This window comes from Pelmatolapia mariae, linkage group LG23 (genome assembly GCF_036321145.2).
Source record: "Pelmatolapia mariae isolate MD_Pm_ZW linkage group LG23, Pm_UMD_F_2, whole genome shotgun sequence".
NCBI classification, from domain to species: Eukaryota; Metazoa; Chordata; class Actinopteri; order Cichliformes; family Cichlidae; genus Pelmatolapia; species Pelmatolapia mariae.
In genome coordinates, this window is record NC_086246.1 from 50506295 (window position 1) to 50525000 (window position 18706).

Below are 18706 nucleotides of genomic sequence, written 5' to 3' on the forward strand. Positions count from 1 at the left end.
TCTTCATGATTTAATTTAATAGGGATGGTATGATAGAGTGAGTTAGTTTTTATATTATAATATTTTATATTATAACTCACAGTTTTATAATCAGCATCTGCTTTTGGAACTGACCCCCATTTTCATTTGCTGTCAGTTGAGGAGGGAAAGTCTATTAATACCACCAGCTGGTGTGTTGGAAAGCAGAAGACAGGAGGAGGGGTGGCTGTTTGTTGTGACATGGCTGACAGAGGTGACCATGAGCTGAAACTGCAGAGCTTTGAATTGACGCTTGTATCAGAAGAAGAGGATGAGTCTGCTTCACAGGTGAAGGACTCTGAGGCTGATATAACACCTGATGCTAGCCTACAAGTAGAAGGAGAGATTTTTTATGTCAACCGCCAACATCTGGCCCTGCAGAGCCCTTACTTCAGGGCTCTGTTCTTTGGCCCTGGGTTGGAGAGCAGCAAAAGGCAGGTAGAGCTTAAAGGTGTGAGTCTGCAGCATTTCAGGACCTTGATGGAATATACCACAACATGCAGCCTGTCTTTGAACAGAGAAAATGTTACGGGCATCCTCGAGACGTCCGACTTTTTGCAGCTGGAACGAGCCAGGCTGCTGTGCTGTAAGTTCCTGGAGCGTGAGCTGCACCTCAGCAACTGTTTGGGGATGATGGCCTATGCCTGGCAGCTGGGTTGCACTCAGCTTTATGCCGCAGCACGACAGGTGGTGCTCACTCACTTCTCCGCTATTTCAGCTGAAGAGGATTTTCTGTCACTCTCAAAAGAGTCAGTAGCAGATCTACTTGCCAGCGATGACCTAACCATCCATAAAGACGATCTGGCTCTGGAGGCAATACTGCGCTGGGTGTCATTTGACCCTAAACGAGAAGAATATTTCCTGGAGCTCATCGAGCTGGTGAGGCCCGAGTCTCTGTCCTTGCCTTTTATCACTGAACTCTTGACCAGAATGAAAAGCTCTGACCCCAGAGCCAGGCTCATCATAAAGCTCAATGAACATTTCCCAGCATCTTGGTCAGTGGGCAGGTCAATGAGGAGGACCAGGGCCAGAGAGACCCTGTTTGTGCTGGGCGGGCCTCATGATCGGGAAGAACAGGCGCTGTACCAGTATCACCCGATGAGTGGTAGATGGCAGAGCTGCGCGCCCCTGCAGAGGAAGAACCTCACACAGTACTCCGTGGCTGCAGTGGGTAATGGATGCATAATGAAACTGGCAAAAGTTAGATGTGTGCTTATTTTTCATGTGCAGTATTTTTAATATTCTTTAGTTAGTTTTTATGATCTTACATGAATACTGGACATTACATTTTCACTTATTTTTTTTAAATTTCCTTTTTATTTAGGAGACAGTGTGGTCGTGACAGGTGGCTACTTCCGGGATGTTCTGTGGTTCAGTGTGGATTGGGTCCGGATCTACGAATGTGGGAACCAGCGCTGGGTGGACGGGCCAGCCCTGCAGAAGTCCAGACACAGCCACTGCTCCATAGGGCTCGAGTCAGTACTGTATGTCCTGGGGGGAAGTATGGACGAAGGTCTTGTGGATGATGTAGAAAGGCTGGTCCTTGGGTCAGAGGAGGGTTGGGAGGCAGTGAGCCCCATGGTCAGGGCCGTAGAGAGGGCAGCCACTGCTGCTCTGGGGTCGTGTATCTACGTGGCGTGCGGCCTGGATGAAAATGGCGAGGTTTATGGTGGAATTCAGAGGTATGTGGCGAAGGAGGATCAGTGGGATGTGGTCTCCTATTCTCCATTTCCACGGTGAGTATCTTTCTGATACTGCCAGATTTACATTCTTATGAAGTTTGAGATTTCAAAATAAATGATACAGGATGATTAGCTGACAATTAAACAGAAAGATTAATATATTTTTTTAAATTCTTCTTTAGATACGACCTGGTTGCCACAGAGCTCAACAGTGCCCTCTACCTGTTCGGGGGCCAAGCCCTTCGTTTTGACATGGAGACAGATGAGTGGACGGTGCTGGAGGAGGAATGTCTGAACAAAAGGTTCTTCTGTGGCTGCTCCTCAGTCACTGGGCAGATATACCTGGTTAGTGAGAGAAAGAGTAACAAAGCATTCCCGAACATGGTGATGCTGGACCCTTACATAGACACCTGCATTGAGGTAGATGATGCTATACCCTGTCCCGTGCCCCTCAGAGGGTGTGTCACCGTAAGAATGATCCCATGATGCTCTATGATGGTTGAATGAATGTGGAATATTGTGCAAATCTCTCGAGCCATCCTTCTTTCTTTATATTTGGTCAGGAAAATGGGAAATGGGTGCAGCAACTCATGCAAACATGAAGGGAAAGTCAATATTTGGTCTGACCACCTTTAATTTTTCAGCACAGGCTGAACTCTCAGGCAAGCTTTAAGTAGTCTTCAGGAATAGTTCTCCAGGCTTCTTGAAGGACATGCAAAGCTCTTCTTTTATTCCATTCTCTGTTAAGATGATCCCAGAGATGAATAATGATGACTTCCAGGCTCTGTGGAGGCCAGTCCATGACTGATAGTGTTCCAGTATGTTTTTTTCTATCAGGTATGCTTTTCTTCATGGTTGTAAACTGTGGTGAGAGCAGGAAGCAGGCGGAAGAGTCTGAGCAGGTGGAGGTTTGAAAGTCAGTAGAAGCAGAATACATATGTGTGAATAAGAGGGAGACCTGCAAAGAGCAGTGATAGTGAAGGTAGATCCGTTTAAATATCAACCATCCAAGAAAAAGGAGAGTCCAGAAGAGAGTGCAGTCAGGGTGGAGTGGGTGGAGACGAGTGTCAGGAGTGATTTTAGACAGAAGGATAAAAGCAAGAAGCTACAAGATGCCGGAGAGCTGCTGTGATGTTTGGAGATGCTAGAAGCACACCTGGAGGTGGCAGAGTTAAGATTTTAATTTGGAGCGACGAGGACTGATGGAGCTAGAAATGAGTACAGTTAGAGAGGCAAGGCAGGAATGATTTGGACAAGGATGTTGAATATGGAGCTGCCAAGCAGGGGGCAAAGAGGAAGACCTCAGAGAAGATTCATGCATGTAGTGAGGTAGGACATGCAGACGCTCGGTGTGACAGAGGAGAATGCCGTCTTTCCAGATGGTATCACATGGTGGAATTCCTGCAGATCCCCAACACCACTGGCTGAGAAACCATGACAGAGCCTCCACTGTGTTTTACAGATGGCTGTAGACACACTGCTGTACCTCTCTCCTGACCTCTCCTGTACACACTGGCCACGATTTGAGCCAAAAATTTCAAATGTAGATTCACTCCACAAGACTCGTTGCCACTAACTTTAAGTCCAATTCGTGTGTAATTTGGGAAACCTCTCCCTGTTTCCTTTCATTAAGAATGGCTTGTGGACAGCCACTGAGAACATTTCTGAGGAGGCTTCAGCGAACAGCAGATGGATCAGCTGAAGGGCCAGATGCATCTGTCAGGTCCTGTGTCAGGGCTTTGCTTGTGTGGTTTTTTTTTCATGTAACTCTTTAGGACAGGACTTTCAGAGACTGTTCATCTGCTGTAGAAAGGCCTGCCACCTCTTTAATCCTCCACTTGTCCAATTTGTTCAGATGTTTAAGGACACGCTGCACAACATAAAAATGAATGAAAAAGCAGCCAACCTCCAACCTTCATGAAGCCTGGAGCAACACTGCTCGAGAGCACTTTAAAAACATACCAAGAGGGTCTGTCACCTCGATAGCAAAACATAAAGAAACGTTTGCACAGTACTGTGTATGGTTACCTGTGTGTGTGTGTGTGTGTGTGTGGTGGGGTGGGGGGGGGGTTATTAGTATGAACAAAATGTAAACATGTTTCATAAAAGCTTGACTGAATTGTACAAGTTTTATTCAGAAGTCATTTATTTCAACTGTTCAAGTTGTCACAAATTAACACTCATAATAAAAGTCAAATGCAGGTTTCATGAGGACATAAAGTGTCTCCTGCTTTTATATCTTCTTAAAAACAACATCCAGGTGGGTCTCATTCACTGCATCGGCCCTTTTAGCGCTCCAGCGTTTCACTTTAAACCCCCTGTTGTGCGGTGGGCCTCAGTGACATCACATCCCTGCACAGACACGCCCTGTTTCTAGCCCTATCACAGCCATCGTTACATAAATGATGACTGGATTAGCATGTTCACTCAGCAGCCAGTCATCTTCACCAGTTCCCACTAATGCAGTGGTAGTGAATTACAAGTGTTCATCTGCAGCAGCACGGTGGGAAGAGACATGTAAAATCACACTAGCAAGCATCAGAACACAATTTGGTAAATATTAAAATATACAGCTCCTAATATCTACATTCATTTTTAACCAGGAGCATTTCATCGATGTATCTAAAATAGGTCAATAATGCCCATCTGTGTGAATCAGGTTCGTGGCTTTCAAAGGTAGAAATGACAACGCAAAAACACGCAACACACGTTACAATAAGGCCTTTCCTGTGTGTTGCTCCAAAAAGGGCAACCCTAGTAGCACATAGACTTCATATCTTAGTGTTCAAAACACAGCAGCCAAGGCACAAAACAAAAGACCCGATTAGGAAATCATGCTGCCAGTGAGAAAAAGACACGATGCACAGACACACACACGGTTCACGTCCGTGTTTGTAGAAGAAATACTTTTTGTAAAGGCATCAGAAAGGGGCAGCGTCTTCTTTGTGCACCAGGGGGCGCCATAGTTCTCCTAAAATGTCTAAATCTAGCTCTGTCGCAGAAAAATACAACTTCTTTAATCATAAGAGGGATTCAAATACAGATTACAGTGAATAATGAATAAAAACAGCCTATAAAGTGATTTATCAACAGATTTACTACAATCAGAACTGTATGCATGAGCAGCCATGTGGACATAAATCAGTCAGAGTAGTTTGTTCCATTTAAAATAGATTACACCATATTATACACAATATTTTTTTAACCTCTCACTCAAACAAAGCAAAGATGAACTAAAACGCTGTCCTTAATATTTTCAAGTTCTTATAATACAGGGACCAGAAACAGCATCGGTAAAAACCTGCAGAACACCGACGCAGTGATCACACGCTCTCATCATACGTGTTTTTATATGATTTTTTTGATATTAGTGTTATGAGTGGTGGCGTTTCTTCCCGATGTCACATTCGGTGGATCAACAATCATCTGTGCTTCTTTGCTCAGGAGGCAAACCTACCCTGCCCTGAAATCATCAACGGACCATGTTGGAGACATGGAAGTGGAAGGGATTAGGATTTCTTTTTCAAGCGAAGCTGTGGACTCGATGTGAAGCCGCTGCACTATCTGGTTTTGGGTAGTCTGCTGTTTCTATTTGTCTGGTTGGTCAGGTTGTTCAGGACGCAGTTGTTAGCCAGCGATGCCAGTCTGGAGTTAATCGCATCCTTCCTCTGCTCCCAGCTGCACTCACCCCCATCTTCCTCTTCTTCATTGTCATCTACCGGACTTTCCTCATCGCTGCGCACGTCACCCTCGATCTGTGGAGAAGAATAAAAGAGTTAACCATCCGATTCCTCCCTCGTTCCCTCCTATCGCTGCCTGGTTAAACAGCCCCTCGTCTCACCTTGCCCACGAAGGCAAACCTGTAGACCATGCGCAGGATGAGATAGGCCCAGTAGATGTGCAGCACTTGTAGCACGAACAGAAGAGCGTTGAAGAAATAATAACCAAAGAAAGGCTCGTAGAACTGCATTGAAACGATCAGGGTGGTGTGGATGATCCTGGAAAGCAAACACAGAAACAGTGATGCTGAGATCAGCTGTTCCTACAAACTCTCGAGCTTCAGAGCAACGTGTGTCGTACCGTGTGGAGATGCAGAAATTCTTTTATTGCTGCCATATAACCTGCATTATTATAATTGCATTAATAATATTCTTTACAGCATTATTCTATTAATGATATTTTTTACAGGGTTGATATTGTATTAAAGATGTTTGTTATCATGTTGACCTTTTCTATTACAGGTGCAGTTATGATCATTTTATACACATTGCATATTTGTGCTTATTCAGAGTTGATGTTCGGTCTATTAAAGGTTTTAAGCTTCACTGGCGTGACTGTCCAGGTGATCCATGCTGAGGGAGACGAGAACATAGAAGGATAACTGCATACACGCTTACAAAACACATACACATATAATACATATAATCTAGGAACAGGCCTGAGGCCTTAACTCATTCAGCTTCTTGTTGCAACCTGTTGCATTTTTAGTCTACTTGAAAACAGATGACCCGGAGTCAACAACCAGCCCCCAGAGACCCGGAGGGCTCGAAGTTATTGCCTTGTTTGGAAGGTCTGTTTTTAGACTTTTAAGATGTACCATTGCCTGTAATCGATGTATTTTAATCTGTAATTGATGCACGAGGGGGCGTAACCCCGATGCTATAAAATCCTCATCAAGTGTATTTTTGTCAGAAGATATATGCTGATATCTCTTCTCCTGTGTGTTAATAAACTCATCGTTTGATTGCACTCTTCTGGGGCCTCCGTGGTTTGTTTCACTGCTCTGCATTGATTGATTTCGCGACAACCGATAACGGGAAACTTGCTGTTGGAGAATCACTTTATCAGTGCTCTAAGACAAACTGTATATCAAACCTAGTTGGACATTTACATACCAACACATGAAACTACGTCTGATTTAACAGTTTCTTACCTGCTTGGAAAAACATACAGCCTCGTGACGAGGAACACCAGAGCAAAGAGGACAAACAGGAAGTCGCATGTTGTCGCCCACAATGCGTAGTGCAGCATCTTACCCACCTGTCAGAAAAAGGAAGGTAAAAGTTCCTGTGACTTAGAAAAGACAGTGAACACGTTTAGGTTGCCTCTAAGTGCTGTAGGTGTGAGCCCACCTCCCCACAGGCCCCCGAATCCTGACAGTAACAACCTGCTCAGGTGTTTTCAGTTTATGTCATCACTTTTGATTTGTGGTAACATACAATATATTACACGCAGTACATTACTGATGTTCTAATCTCGGACATACGCCAGGGTCGGCTCTTTTATGTTCCACCCCCATTTTCACTTTTAAATATAAAAAGTCATTTTTAAACACCGAGACAAGCCTGAGCACTTCAGAAGCAGCGTGTTTGTCCTGCAGGGGGTCTCAGATCTGAACAGGTTAAAGTGTAAAGACGTCACCTGAGTTTATTGACTCGAACGTTATCTCTTCTTTCCAGGTGGTTTTAGTGCATTACTCAAAGTGCAGCGAGAGAGAAACAAGTGGGGGAATCACGTGATGTAAGGGTGTGGCTGCTCGAAATCAAACCTCAGACTCACTGATGAACTCACCTGCACTCATGTGCCGTAACTAATCATCTGTTGGGTTTGAAGCCAGCATCGTTTTCCCTTTATGATTTTTATCAGCGTCCAGGCGACACCCTGTCACACCCGAGGTGACACGACTGCATATTTCCTCATCTCATGTATCGCGAAAACAACCATCATCGTCACTTCTTATCATTGAAACAGCCTCACAAAACCCACGGACAAAGGAACAACTGTCACTGAGGTGGTAAAACCTTTACAGCCACGACAAGTTTTTCTGTTTTTGGCAACAACAGAACAAAACCTCTCGCTGTGCACGGCTCACAGGACGTGTGTGCTTGTATGAAAGAAGACGGAAATTCACAAAAATACACAATAGGCTGAATTCAAGTCAAGTTCCTCGTTTGTGCAATAATCTGCCATTTTAAACGTTTGTGTGCGAGCACAACGATGCAGTCTCCTCCATACTGCGCCGTGCAAAAGTCTCGAACCACCACTCATTGTTTTATATTTTGCTTCCAAGGTGCCAGGCACTCTTGGAATTTTTAAAAGTAGTCTTGAGCAGCAGTTAAAACTTTTTCTCTGGACATCGCTGACTTTTTCACCCATTTTCAGTCCAGTCCTTGGACCTGAGTCACTTAACACTGATGAATCGTTCAAGCTTGAAAAAAAAAATGCACCCAACTCAAGGGATGAACCAGTGTTGTGTCTACAACTTGGCAAAGACCCAACTCAAGTTGAACCTCGAGGCACTTACAGGTTATTAGCAGCCTGCTGACTGACTCCCATTTCTTTTGTTGAACTCATGAAAAATGCCAATCATAACAGAGTTTGACAGGAATATTTCAGCATCATGTGAAGTGTCTCTGTGAATATTTTTAAGGGAACTGAACACACGGAGGACGAGAAGAAATCATGTCCTTGAAAACTTGGGAAAAACCAGCAAAGACCTGTTCCGGGACCTGAGGGATACATCTGTCCCTTCAGCTGATCGTCTACTGTTCACTGAAGCCTCCTCAAAAATGGTCTCAGTGGAAGGGTGGCTGTCAAAAAGTTACTCTTACGGCAGGGAAACAGGGAGAAATGGGTGGGCTACGCCAAATTACACAAGAAATCCAAAGAAAATCAGTGTCAACGAGTCCAGTGAAGTGATGAATCCACATTTGATCCAAATTTTGATTCACCATTTGGAAAGCATCCGACTGGCAGCACTGTCAAACAAACTGCCACTGCAGTCAAAACAAACCTAGATGGAAAAACATGGACTAGCCTCCCCAGAGCCTGTTCATAGTTTCCAGTGTGGTATCATCCTGACAGAGAATGGAACAAAACAGCATCCAAGAAGAGAGCTTTGGGATGTGCCTCATGAAGTATACTTAAAGAAATCTTGCCTCACAGAGTTCAGGCTGTGTTCCAAAATAAAGGTGGTCATACGAACATTGACTTTCATGCTGGTTAGAGCTCCCTGCTGTGGCAGACCCTTGTGAATGAGGCAGCGTATAAAAGTAACTTTCATTTCCAAATATGTTTGCAAAGTGCTGCACTTACTTCCTTTTGTTAGAAAACAAAGAATGAAGTAGTGGCGTTTGTACACACAGTGTGTCTGGAGTCAGGTGTGGTGTTTTACCTCGAGAATAATGTCGGCAGAGTCGTGAACCAGCATCACCAAAGTGCCCACCCTCACATAGTTGGCAATGTAGGAGAAACCGATGAGAAATATGGTGGCAATATGATGAACCACCTGCTCCTTGAAATCCTAAAACACAAACACACATGCATGCACGCATACACTTAAAAACATGCAGCAGCATAAACAGCAGCTGCACGTGTGCCGTTTTAAACCAGCATGGTTAAAATATCAAATGACTGTCTGCACTGATTGGTTAATTTAATATAATCCAAATCTGACAGCAGCAAAGCCTCCTGAAGCACAGAAGCACTGAAATGAGATGACTGTGAATATTTATAGTATTCAGTACAGTTCAGGTGTCTGTGGAGAGACTGGACTGAATATTTTGCTGGATAATGACTAAAGATTTAATATACTGCAACACTCAAAGTACACAGAGTTATGACGTCATAGCAGATAATCCAGTGCAGAATCTGCATTCGATATAATCGCAGGAGGAAACACAGAACAGTCAGCATTTGCTTTTTTCACCATTGGACTAAAACGTTACATTTCAGGGATAAAATGTGGAATAATAACCAGGTTCCAGGAGTTCTTTATGTGTTTTCAGTTCATACTCACTTTTCGCTTCACATCCACAGAGATGCTTAGAAGCAGCGACAAATAGAAGCCCATCTCCAACATGTAATACCAGTAATGAGCCTCAGACACAGGCTGATAAACGAGAGGGAGAGAGCGACAGTAGGTCAGTGTGATCATTCAGAAGCTTTTCAAACACCATGCTTATTTGTCCAGACTTAGAAAGGAACAATGGTGATGCACGCAGCAGCATTCACAGACAGATGTGTTAGATTGTTAATCACTGAACTCTAACATGAAATCTAACTACGTGCTTTTGAGGAACTGAAAGAGTTTAATAAACAGTTTTCTGAACTGATTCCTTTAAGTGTGCTGAAGCAGGTCTGGGCTTTTTGGGGTAGTGGAGGCATTCAACTCTGCTGAGTATTTACAGCTTCACCTGTCTAATAGGTTCAGGGGTAAAGTCTAGCAAAGGTTCAGTGGCCACGTAAGAACTCCTCGCTCTCATTTACAAGCACAGAGGACGTGCTTTATGCACAGGAAGTCATGGCGTAATCTTAAAGAAAAACATGTGGAGAAGACTCAAAAGTGAAAGTTTGCAGCGACACAATGACAGGAAGTTGACTGAGGTATTTACCCTAAAAATACGTCCTTTCTACCCGTCTGAGAAAAAAAAAGTCTGCAGTAGCAGAGCCTGCTGCAGCCGTTATCAGTCAAATGCAGATAAAGAGAGCCGTGACCTCCAGGGAAGAATGTGTGCCATCATCCTCACGGCAAGTTAAAAACTCAGGCTGGAAGGAAGCCACAAAAGCATTCAGAGCTTTGCAGTCAAGGAAGTCGGAGTTGAAAAATTCTGGGTGGAGTCTGCATTAAAAACGATCAGCGTGCTCCTTCTGCTCTTTCTTTGCTTTAAGTAGATCCTATTGTTCTTAGCCGCTGCTCTGTAAAATGATCTGAGTGATGCAGAGACCGGCTGAAGCAGATTTTCAGTTTTAGCACAGCTCACAGACGTCTCTGTCACTTAGTTCTTCATGAATATGAATGTTAACTTAACAACAGAGAAATGAAATCAAATGACCATAAATTAAAGAATCTACGACTCATTTTACACTTGCTGCAAACCCCAGCATTTACACCCCAACGGCACTTTGGAGAAAAGGTTAAGAAAATCTGAGTCCTACCTGTTTGGGATAACCCCTCCAGCACTCGCTCTGATCCCAGAACCACGGCGTCTAGAAGATGGAGGAAACGATAAATCTCTACATGACAGCAATCTTTGCCTCAATCTTATTTAAACATCGTAGAAAGCAGATGTAGATTCTCAAAATTCAGTGAAAGGATTCGAATCTTTTAAAAGAAAAGTGACGACACACTTACATCAATTAAAGAGCCGAGCCCTGCTATGAACGATGTGAGGTAGAAGACAAAGCGCCAGCTGCACAGATAAGAACAGACGCATCATCAATTAGAGCTGGGATGTCAAAATGGCCCAGTTTGATTTTAAATGGGCGAGACGAGTGACAAGAACTCCACATTTAGTCTCTGAGATGTGTTAATATAAGAAAAACAAGGTCAGAGGTCTGACAGCACGACTCTTTGGGCTTTAACTGTAAGAAATAAATGTGTAAAATTACAGAAAAACTTCTGGTAGCTCATTGGCCAGAGTTCCTGTAATTATAAAAGAGAAAGTTTTAGTTTATGAACAAAACTATCATGACCTGGATGATAGTTTTATAGATGAATCAACACAGAGAGACTGAAAATGTCATTTATATGGTAGTAATTACTTTGGTGTAGCATGAAGCTCCACTGTGGAGGTCTTTATCATTCAGAAAAGCTATAAAACTTAAATGTTGTTAGAAAATGTAAAAATTCAGTTCACATTTTCCAAAGCCATCTAGTGGGCCAGATCGGTGTCTTTGCTGGGCCCATTCTGGCCCCTGGGCCTTATGTTTGACACCCCCTTATTAGCGGATGCTGTGTCAATGAACTATATAGTTCTATGAGATCAGACAAAGATGTAACCAGGCACACGTGTGACATCTGTCCAACAGGAAATGGCTCAACGACTGAGAAGAAAAACTCACGAGGCCTCGCAGAATTTTTTGGTGCTGCTGGGTCTGTCCTGGTTTCTTCTGTGTCGAAACCAGGTCTGGATCTTTCTCTGCGAGAGTCCACACTGCTTTCCCAGGCCCACCACTTCACTCTGAGCACACACACACGCACACACAGAGACACACACACACTATTTAAATACGAGCTGCTTTCTCATAGCAGGTAGGGATGGGTATCGAAACCCGGTTCTTGTTGAGAACCGGTTCCCACTGTTTCAATTCCTTGGAATTGTTTGCCATTTTTGCAAACGATTCCCTTATCGATTCCAGTCGCCCCGAATGACGTCACCATGTTGCGGAGCATCATTTACCTGGCAGGAAACATGGCGGCTCAAACGCTCTAAAGTTTGGTTATACTTTACGAGAACAGATGACAACAGGGCAACTTGCAATAGTTGCAAAGTAGATATTTCATTTAAGGGAGGAAACACTACGAATATGCAAAAGCATTTGCTCACAAAACACGCGATGACCTTAAATGAATGTCGTGTTTTTAATTCCACTCCGGACTCGTGAATCTCAACCCAGCAGCAGCGGTAACGTTTGCACGTCCTCTCCCGTTAATGCGGCAGGTAAATAATCAACTAACAGTGCATATTATGTTAGCGCGATCTGCCTTATTACAAAACCTGCCATTACTGTGCATTTAGGTGACCATGATGAGACAGACAGAGTCTGGCTGGCTCAGATGCTGGCAGTTCTCGCTGCAGTCTACCGGTAGCGTCTCCTTTCAGGCCAGGATAGATGAATGTCACCGAGCAGTGACTAAGTTTGTGGTCAAAGGCTTGCACCCATTTGCCACAGCAGATGCCCCCGATTTTCGGTAAGTGAATGTGTTTAATTGTAGGCAGGGGCATTACTGGATATTCTTGTGTAATTGCTACAGAATAATTCATGTTATACTTTGTTATTGCTACAGAAGAATATTTATTTTATTGTTTTACATTTACAATTTTTTTTTCCCGGGGACCCTGTGACACCCCATTGAAGAGCCGTGGGCTGTGGATCTCTTAAGATCTCACTGTTGGGTTTGTAAGGCCATGTTACTCCTAAATTTCTATCTTGTTCAAAGAGAAGATATAAAACAAAGTTCTAAGCTAATCGACCTTAGTGTTCTCCTTTTTTAAAAAGAATCGATAAGAGAATCGATAAAGAATCGAATCGTTAAACAGAATCGAAAATGGAATCGTGAAAATCTTATCAATACCCATCCCTAATAGCAGGCATTGTTACAGCTTCATCACAGCACTCTCGTCCTGTCGACGTGTAGCTGTGCACCCACAGAGATAAATGTGCTTAATCTAAGCACAGTGTGACCTTCCCTCCCTACATCACAGCGCCGAAGGTGCCTCTGCTGAGTGAAACCTAATTACACGGTTAGGTGTGACACATGCATGTTTTTATTTGGCTACACAGCCTCTCTGCACCCCCAGCATCAGCTCCAACACTGTATCAAAGGATAAACTGTGACACCACACTCAGCAGTGAAATGATTTTCCCACGATTGCGTTGTGCAATAGAAATACAATCCTTGTATTGGGGAAATAAATCTACTTTGTTTCATAACGTGTTTGTGGCCGAGGTATTTACATGGGGAACAGCAAAGTCGTTAGCTGCTGCTGCTGGAAATAGATTTGCAAATAAGCCAGAGCGCGCGCGCGCGCACACACACACACACACACACACACACACACACACACACACACACACACACACACACACACACACACACACACACACACACACACACACACACACACACACACACGGGTAAAAACAAAGTAGAAAGGTGCTCATGGAGCGGTGCGTTTCCACTCGATATGCTCAGTCATGTCTCGTCCTGACAGGTGCACCCCTGCTTGTCTGCACAGGAACACGCTGCTCTGCTGCAAGGCCAAATTACACCGAGAGGAGGGTGGAGGACTTCCATGACTCGGAGAAAAGTAACAGTTACAGACTAATAGTGCTGGTTTGTCCTCAGATTTTAACTAATTATTCTGATTATCAGCAACATAAAGGGAAAGATTAATATTAAAGGGACAGACAGGATTATGTTTAAAAGGAAGATAATTGCTTCTCTCACAGTGCAGCGAACACGCCTGCTATAAACTGAGATGCTGAGATGTTTTTGTAAGCATGAGCCTCGTAGCCTGAATGTGACTGAGCTGCATCTCTGTGGGGACGGCCCCTTTTTGAACTGTTCCTTGTTCCAGAGGAAGCTGGCACACAATCTTACTTTCGTCTCCTGGATGGAGCCACACCCAGCACGCATAAACTGTTTGTGTGACACAATAACAGATGTTCCTATTTATTAGGGACACACTAAACATTAAGAGTGCCTGACTCAAGGTGAAATTTTTCATTTAAATTTGCATTTACTTTGCAGGATATTTACATATTTATACAGATGATCATGAGATACAGTTTATGTAGTCGTTCTTTAACCAAGACGGAGGTCTGGGCACAGATGTCATTTTTAAGCTCAGTATAAGTATAATCCTAAAAAATGGGAAATACTTTGTAGGTTTTCATGTGCATCTGGGATCATCTCTTAAACGGATCTTTAACCTGTTGGGCTGCATGCTTATAAGTGACTTCAACAATTCATTTATTCGTATATTGGTGGAATATTTACTGTATCGAGGAAATACAGATGAGTGTCACATTTAAAGCAATGACTCTTTCTTTGCATTATCCCTGTTACATGTACCATAATTACAGTAGTGCACTCCATGGACAGTTAGAGGGTCCTGTGAAGCACCAACCTGCGATGGCTGCTGGCTGTGCTGTTTATAGAAAGCTTCCAGCTTTGGGATGGAAGGGGCTCGAATCCGAATCCGATCCTTCACACCTAAGACTTTGCTTAGGGGGATGGCGATGACCCTGAGAAGACAGAGACCAGAAGACATGAGGAGGGGGAAAAATGCATTTTGCTGATGTTTTATATATATGCATATATGTGTATAATAGCAAATGCAACCCTGTTAATAAAACAAACGGAGTAATTAGTTTTGAAGTACTTGAAGGATTAATGTGTGATGTCATCAACAGCTGCTCAATGTGCTCCAAACACAGAACAGCAACGAGATAGCTCATTACTCCTGACAGCCTGTAGAGCTGCTGCCATGGGCGGTTTGTGCCCAGACAGCCGTTGCCATTATCCGATCCAGCATCAAGAGACACTTGATCTGTGTGTGTGTGTGTGTGTGTGTGTGTTACAGACGGAAGGAGACAGAAAGATCAACAGAATAATACAATATGAGGGTATCAACAATGAATAGATGTTTAGATAAACATGCATGTGTGCGTGTGCATAATCGTGTGTGTGTGTGTAATTCTATCTCAGAGATAATGATCCTGAAGTGTGCACGCAGGGAGAGATCGGAGATAATGAGAAGGTCAGGGCAGCTTCACAGAGGGACACACAGTGCTCTGGTTACAGGAACACACACACACACACACACACACAGCTGTGGCCTGAGAAGATTGCGTGGAGACACACCTTCCAGCTGGCTGACGTCTACGCGAGCACAAATGAAAGTGCCCACCTCTACGACTCGCACACAGCACACGCCATCATCCTCCGACCCCGGACTGCTAATGTCACCAAACCTCGCTGATGAAGGTACAGACGAGGATGCTAATCTTCAGCTCACACGAAGGCAGCTCGTGCATTTTTTGAAGACACAGACAATACAGCAGCTGACGATGATGATAATGGAAAGGCGTGCAAGCTGTGGTCACGTGGACCGCGTCTCTGCCAACCCCGAATAAATTCTTGTCCTGTTACCAGAAGAACTAGTTAACTGTACAAACAGGTTTACTGTGACGATTCCTTTTAAAGCAGCTTTGCTCACAAGCATAAATGTGATCATGTATTGATTGGCAGAATACTGTGAAACCTCTCGGTCGGTATTTTGGTCGGGTTCATCAAATGTCTGATTTTGTGACACTAACAGCCTGAAACATTCAATCCTGTAAAACCAAGAAGGCGTTTGAGAACACCGAGACACTGACGACAAACGCATCATCAGACCAGACGCACTCACAGATTAACTGTAGCCTCGAATTATTATTATTTCTCTTTAATTCATGCAAAAGGGAGTTTCTGTGCGTTCACCCCGACAGCAGTCACTGACCGGTTGGTGTGGACTATACCTTGCAGAGGCTGCTTAGAGAGAATCAGCATTAGTAGTCATGCATCGTAAAGCCTCAGCTATAAACAGATCACTTCTGTAGTCGCCATAAGAGTTATTTTCCCTCAAAAACACTCGGACACACTTTAACACAAGGCTGGAACTAGCCTGGGAGGAGACGGGACTCTCACACAGTATGTAGCACATGAATAAAGGGAAAAGGAGCCGTTTCCTCAGCAGCTTAGCAGCAAACACCCTCCAGCCAGCCACCATGACCAAAACAAGTCAAGCAGAAAATTACTTTTACCCCACAAACAGCATCATACTTAACTGTTTCCTTCAACTAATTAGGTAAAACTGAAAAGGACAAAACTGTGCGCCACATAACTTACTGCTCTGCTGATTTCAGCAGATGCGACGCAATTTAATGACAACAGCCAAAAAGCAGAGCTCGCCATGACAGTCTCACCTCTCAAAGATATATCTGGTGGCTATAAAGATCAGAGCTAGTGGCAAGGTGTAGATGAGATCCCTGGGTAGAGGAAAGTGGCCCTCTCCTTCCTTCATCTCCATGTCTTTCCAGTGATTCCCAGGAGGAATCCAGAACTCTTCCCGCCACAGCCACTCGTTCAGCAGGGCCTCCATTCTGTGGGGCAGATGAAAGAGGAAGAGGTGAGTACTGTTTGCTCGCAGAAACACAGTTTACCAGAACGGGAAGCGTATTCAAATTAATGACAAAGAGGACAAGAGGAAACACTCTGTTTGCTCACGCACAGAAATGATGGAAAAGAACAAGTGCACAGTGTCATCGCTGCTACTGCATCAGCTCACATGGCAATATGTTTAGATTACATGATCAATAACGGTGATTTCACCTCTTTACATCTAGTTTATCAGCAGTGCATTATTTTCCCCAGGAAGTATTCACAAAACATTTTTAAACAATAAACTAAAAAGCACAGCAGCAAATACGACATGAGTTTGAATTATTTCATGTTTCAGGCTTTAACAGGTTACATTTCCTGAACCCCACAGCGGCACAGCAGCTGCTGCCTGTCACAAACATGAATCAGATGCAAACCTGCTCGCTCCTGATTGAAGGGGACAATCAGCTTATCAGCATTTTAAGTGTTGGACAGAAAAGAAACCTCGTGTTCAGGTCCAAACACCAGCAGCGTCTTACAATGAGGCGCATCGATATTATCAGCAGACGTGTCTCTGCGTGCTTTAGCGCAGCCTTCATGCATTCAAGTCTCTGTCTGCACACACACACACACACACACACACACACACACACACACACACACACACACACACACACACACACACACACGCTGTATGCTGTAAGCTCACTACTGTTATTCCCTGTAAACACTCGACGGTTTGCACGGTCTGGGTTTAAAAGCTGCTGCTGCTGAGGTCCAATCGATCCGCGTATCGATCAGGTCGTAGCTGTGGAAGAACGTGAGCGCAGATGTGAAAGCCTGCGCAGTCAAATGACCAGAGAGACCATAACCACTGTGCGCCGACTGCACGGCGAGTGCATCAGATTAAAACACGCAATAATTGATCCATCAGCTGTTATTCGCGGAAGCACAGCAAACCCACGGGTCCATCAAGCATCCAACAAACCACCCAGCCAGCTTTGAAACGGCGTTTAAGTATCTAACACACCGCAGAAAGGAGATGTTGTGCTCACCTGTCCGCGATCCTGTGATGGAAGATGGAAAGCGAAGGCTACAGCGGCAATTTAGAGAGGAGGAGCGTGTGGACGCACCCCGCTCCTACCAGCGAGGGCGGAGAGCGGGCAATCAGATGGAGGGGCGTGTGCTGTCATCATCATCATCATAATTTTCTGCTCTGGATTTTGTGCCACAACATGAGGATCATAGTCGTTTCTCACCAGCCAAAATCTGCTCAGCCCTTCACTGGGACAATGCCACGTGCTGCCGACAGGGGGCGAGAGGCGAAGCGTTCAAATGAGGCTCGCGAGATTTTCTGCTTCGGTTGTAATTTCGCTTCTGTTTATTTTTGGGGGTTTCCAAGATATTGCAATTTTGGTGGTTAAACATGAGGCCCGGGGGCCAAAACGGGCCAGGAATAACTTCAGTTTGGCCGCTTAGAAAAATATGAAGGAGGGCAAAAACTGTCTTAACTGTATTTTAAAAAAAATAAGTTTTACAGCTTTTCCTGCTGACAGAGATCCCCCCCCCCCCCCCCCCCCCCCCACACAGCCCAAGGGCGTAGATTTGGCATGGACGGAAGGGACATGTCCCCACCAATATTATTATTATTGAATCGCTGGATATTGAATTGTAATTTTAAATGGTTTAAAAGCATGTAGAATAGCATATGTATGCAAGTATATTTGTCCCCTTTTATCAAGAAGCAAAGACAAAAAGGAAAAAGAAAAGAAACAGGGCAGGGTTCGGTGGTTGAATCATCTGTCCCCACCAATGCCAAAACCAAATCTACGCCCTTGCCACAGCCATTTATACTACACCAAAGCAGTCAAGCAACAGTTTAATAATTAAATGACAGAAACCATTTTTTACTGTCTGCCATAGACAGTTTGGCTAACATTTTCATCAATCAAACAAAAGTTTCTATTTTTTAAATATGGGACAGTCTGGACACTGAGCTACTAGAAACTGTTCTGTAATTTTACACAGTTATTATGTAGAAAACTGAGATTTAAAAAATGATATTAGGATAACTTTTGGATGTCAAGTTAAACGTTTTTACACTAGCAGAAAGAGTTTCAGTGGTATGTGGCCCTCAGTGTAAAATGAATTTATCGTTCCTGGTCGAAATGTTTCATGAGGCAAATAGAAAATATTAAATTAAAGGGATTTTCTGATTGTCCTGGATACATCTAGAGAAAAAGAAGAGGCCCAATGAGAGCTAATATCTTCATTTTGTTTCATGTATAATTGTATTTGGCTATAACACATCTGCAAATGAAATCTTTACAGTTACCCAAATATTATGAGCGCTCGG

General features: G+C 43.9%; 2 protein-coding genes across 2 annotated transcripts; one reads left to right on the plus strand and one right to left on the minus strand.

Moving 5' to 3' along the window:
- Window positions 1-219: 219 nt before the first annotated feature.
- Window positions 220-2186, plus strand: LOC134621304 (kelch-like protein 23). Its single transcript, XM_063467727.1, has 3 exons — window positions 220-1189; window positions 1343-1754; window positions 1883-2186. Exons 1-3 carry the CDS (start codon window positions 220-222, stop codon window positions 2184-2186), a joined length of 1686 nt encoding a protein of 561 aa, XP_063323797.1.
- Window positions 2187-3827: 1641 nt separating this feature from the next.
- LOC134621014 (ceramide synthase 2-like) lies at window positions 3828-17593 on the minus strand. The gene is made up of 11 exons (XM_063467402.1): window positions 17406-17593; window positions 16176-16352; window positions 14336-14453; window positions 11544-11662; window positions 10834-10891; window positions 10638-10688; window positions 9499-9591; window positions 8875-9003; window positions 6634-6740; window positions 5542-5698; window positions 3828-5455 (listed from the first exon to the last, which is right to left on the minus strand). The coding sequence occupies exons 2-11, from the start codon at window positions 16349-16351 to the stop codon at window positions 5261-5263; spliced, it is 1203 nt and encodes a 400-aa protein (XP_063323472.1). The 5' UTR covers window position 16352; window positions 17406-17593; the 3' UTR covers window positions 3828-5260.
- Between the last annotated feature and the right edge of the window lie 1113 nt (window positions 17594-18706).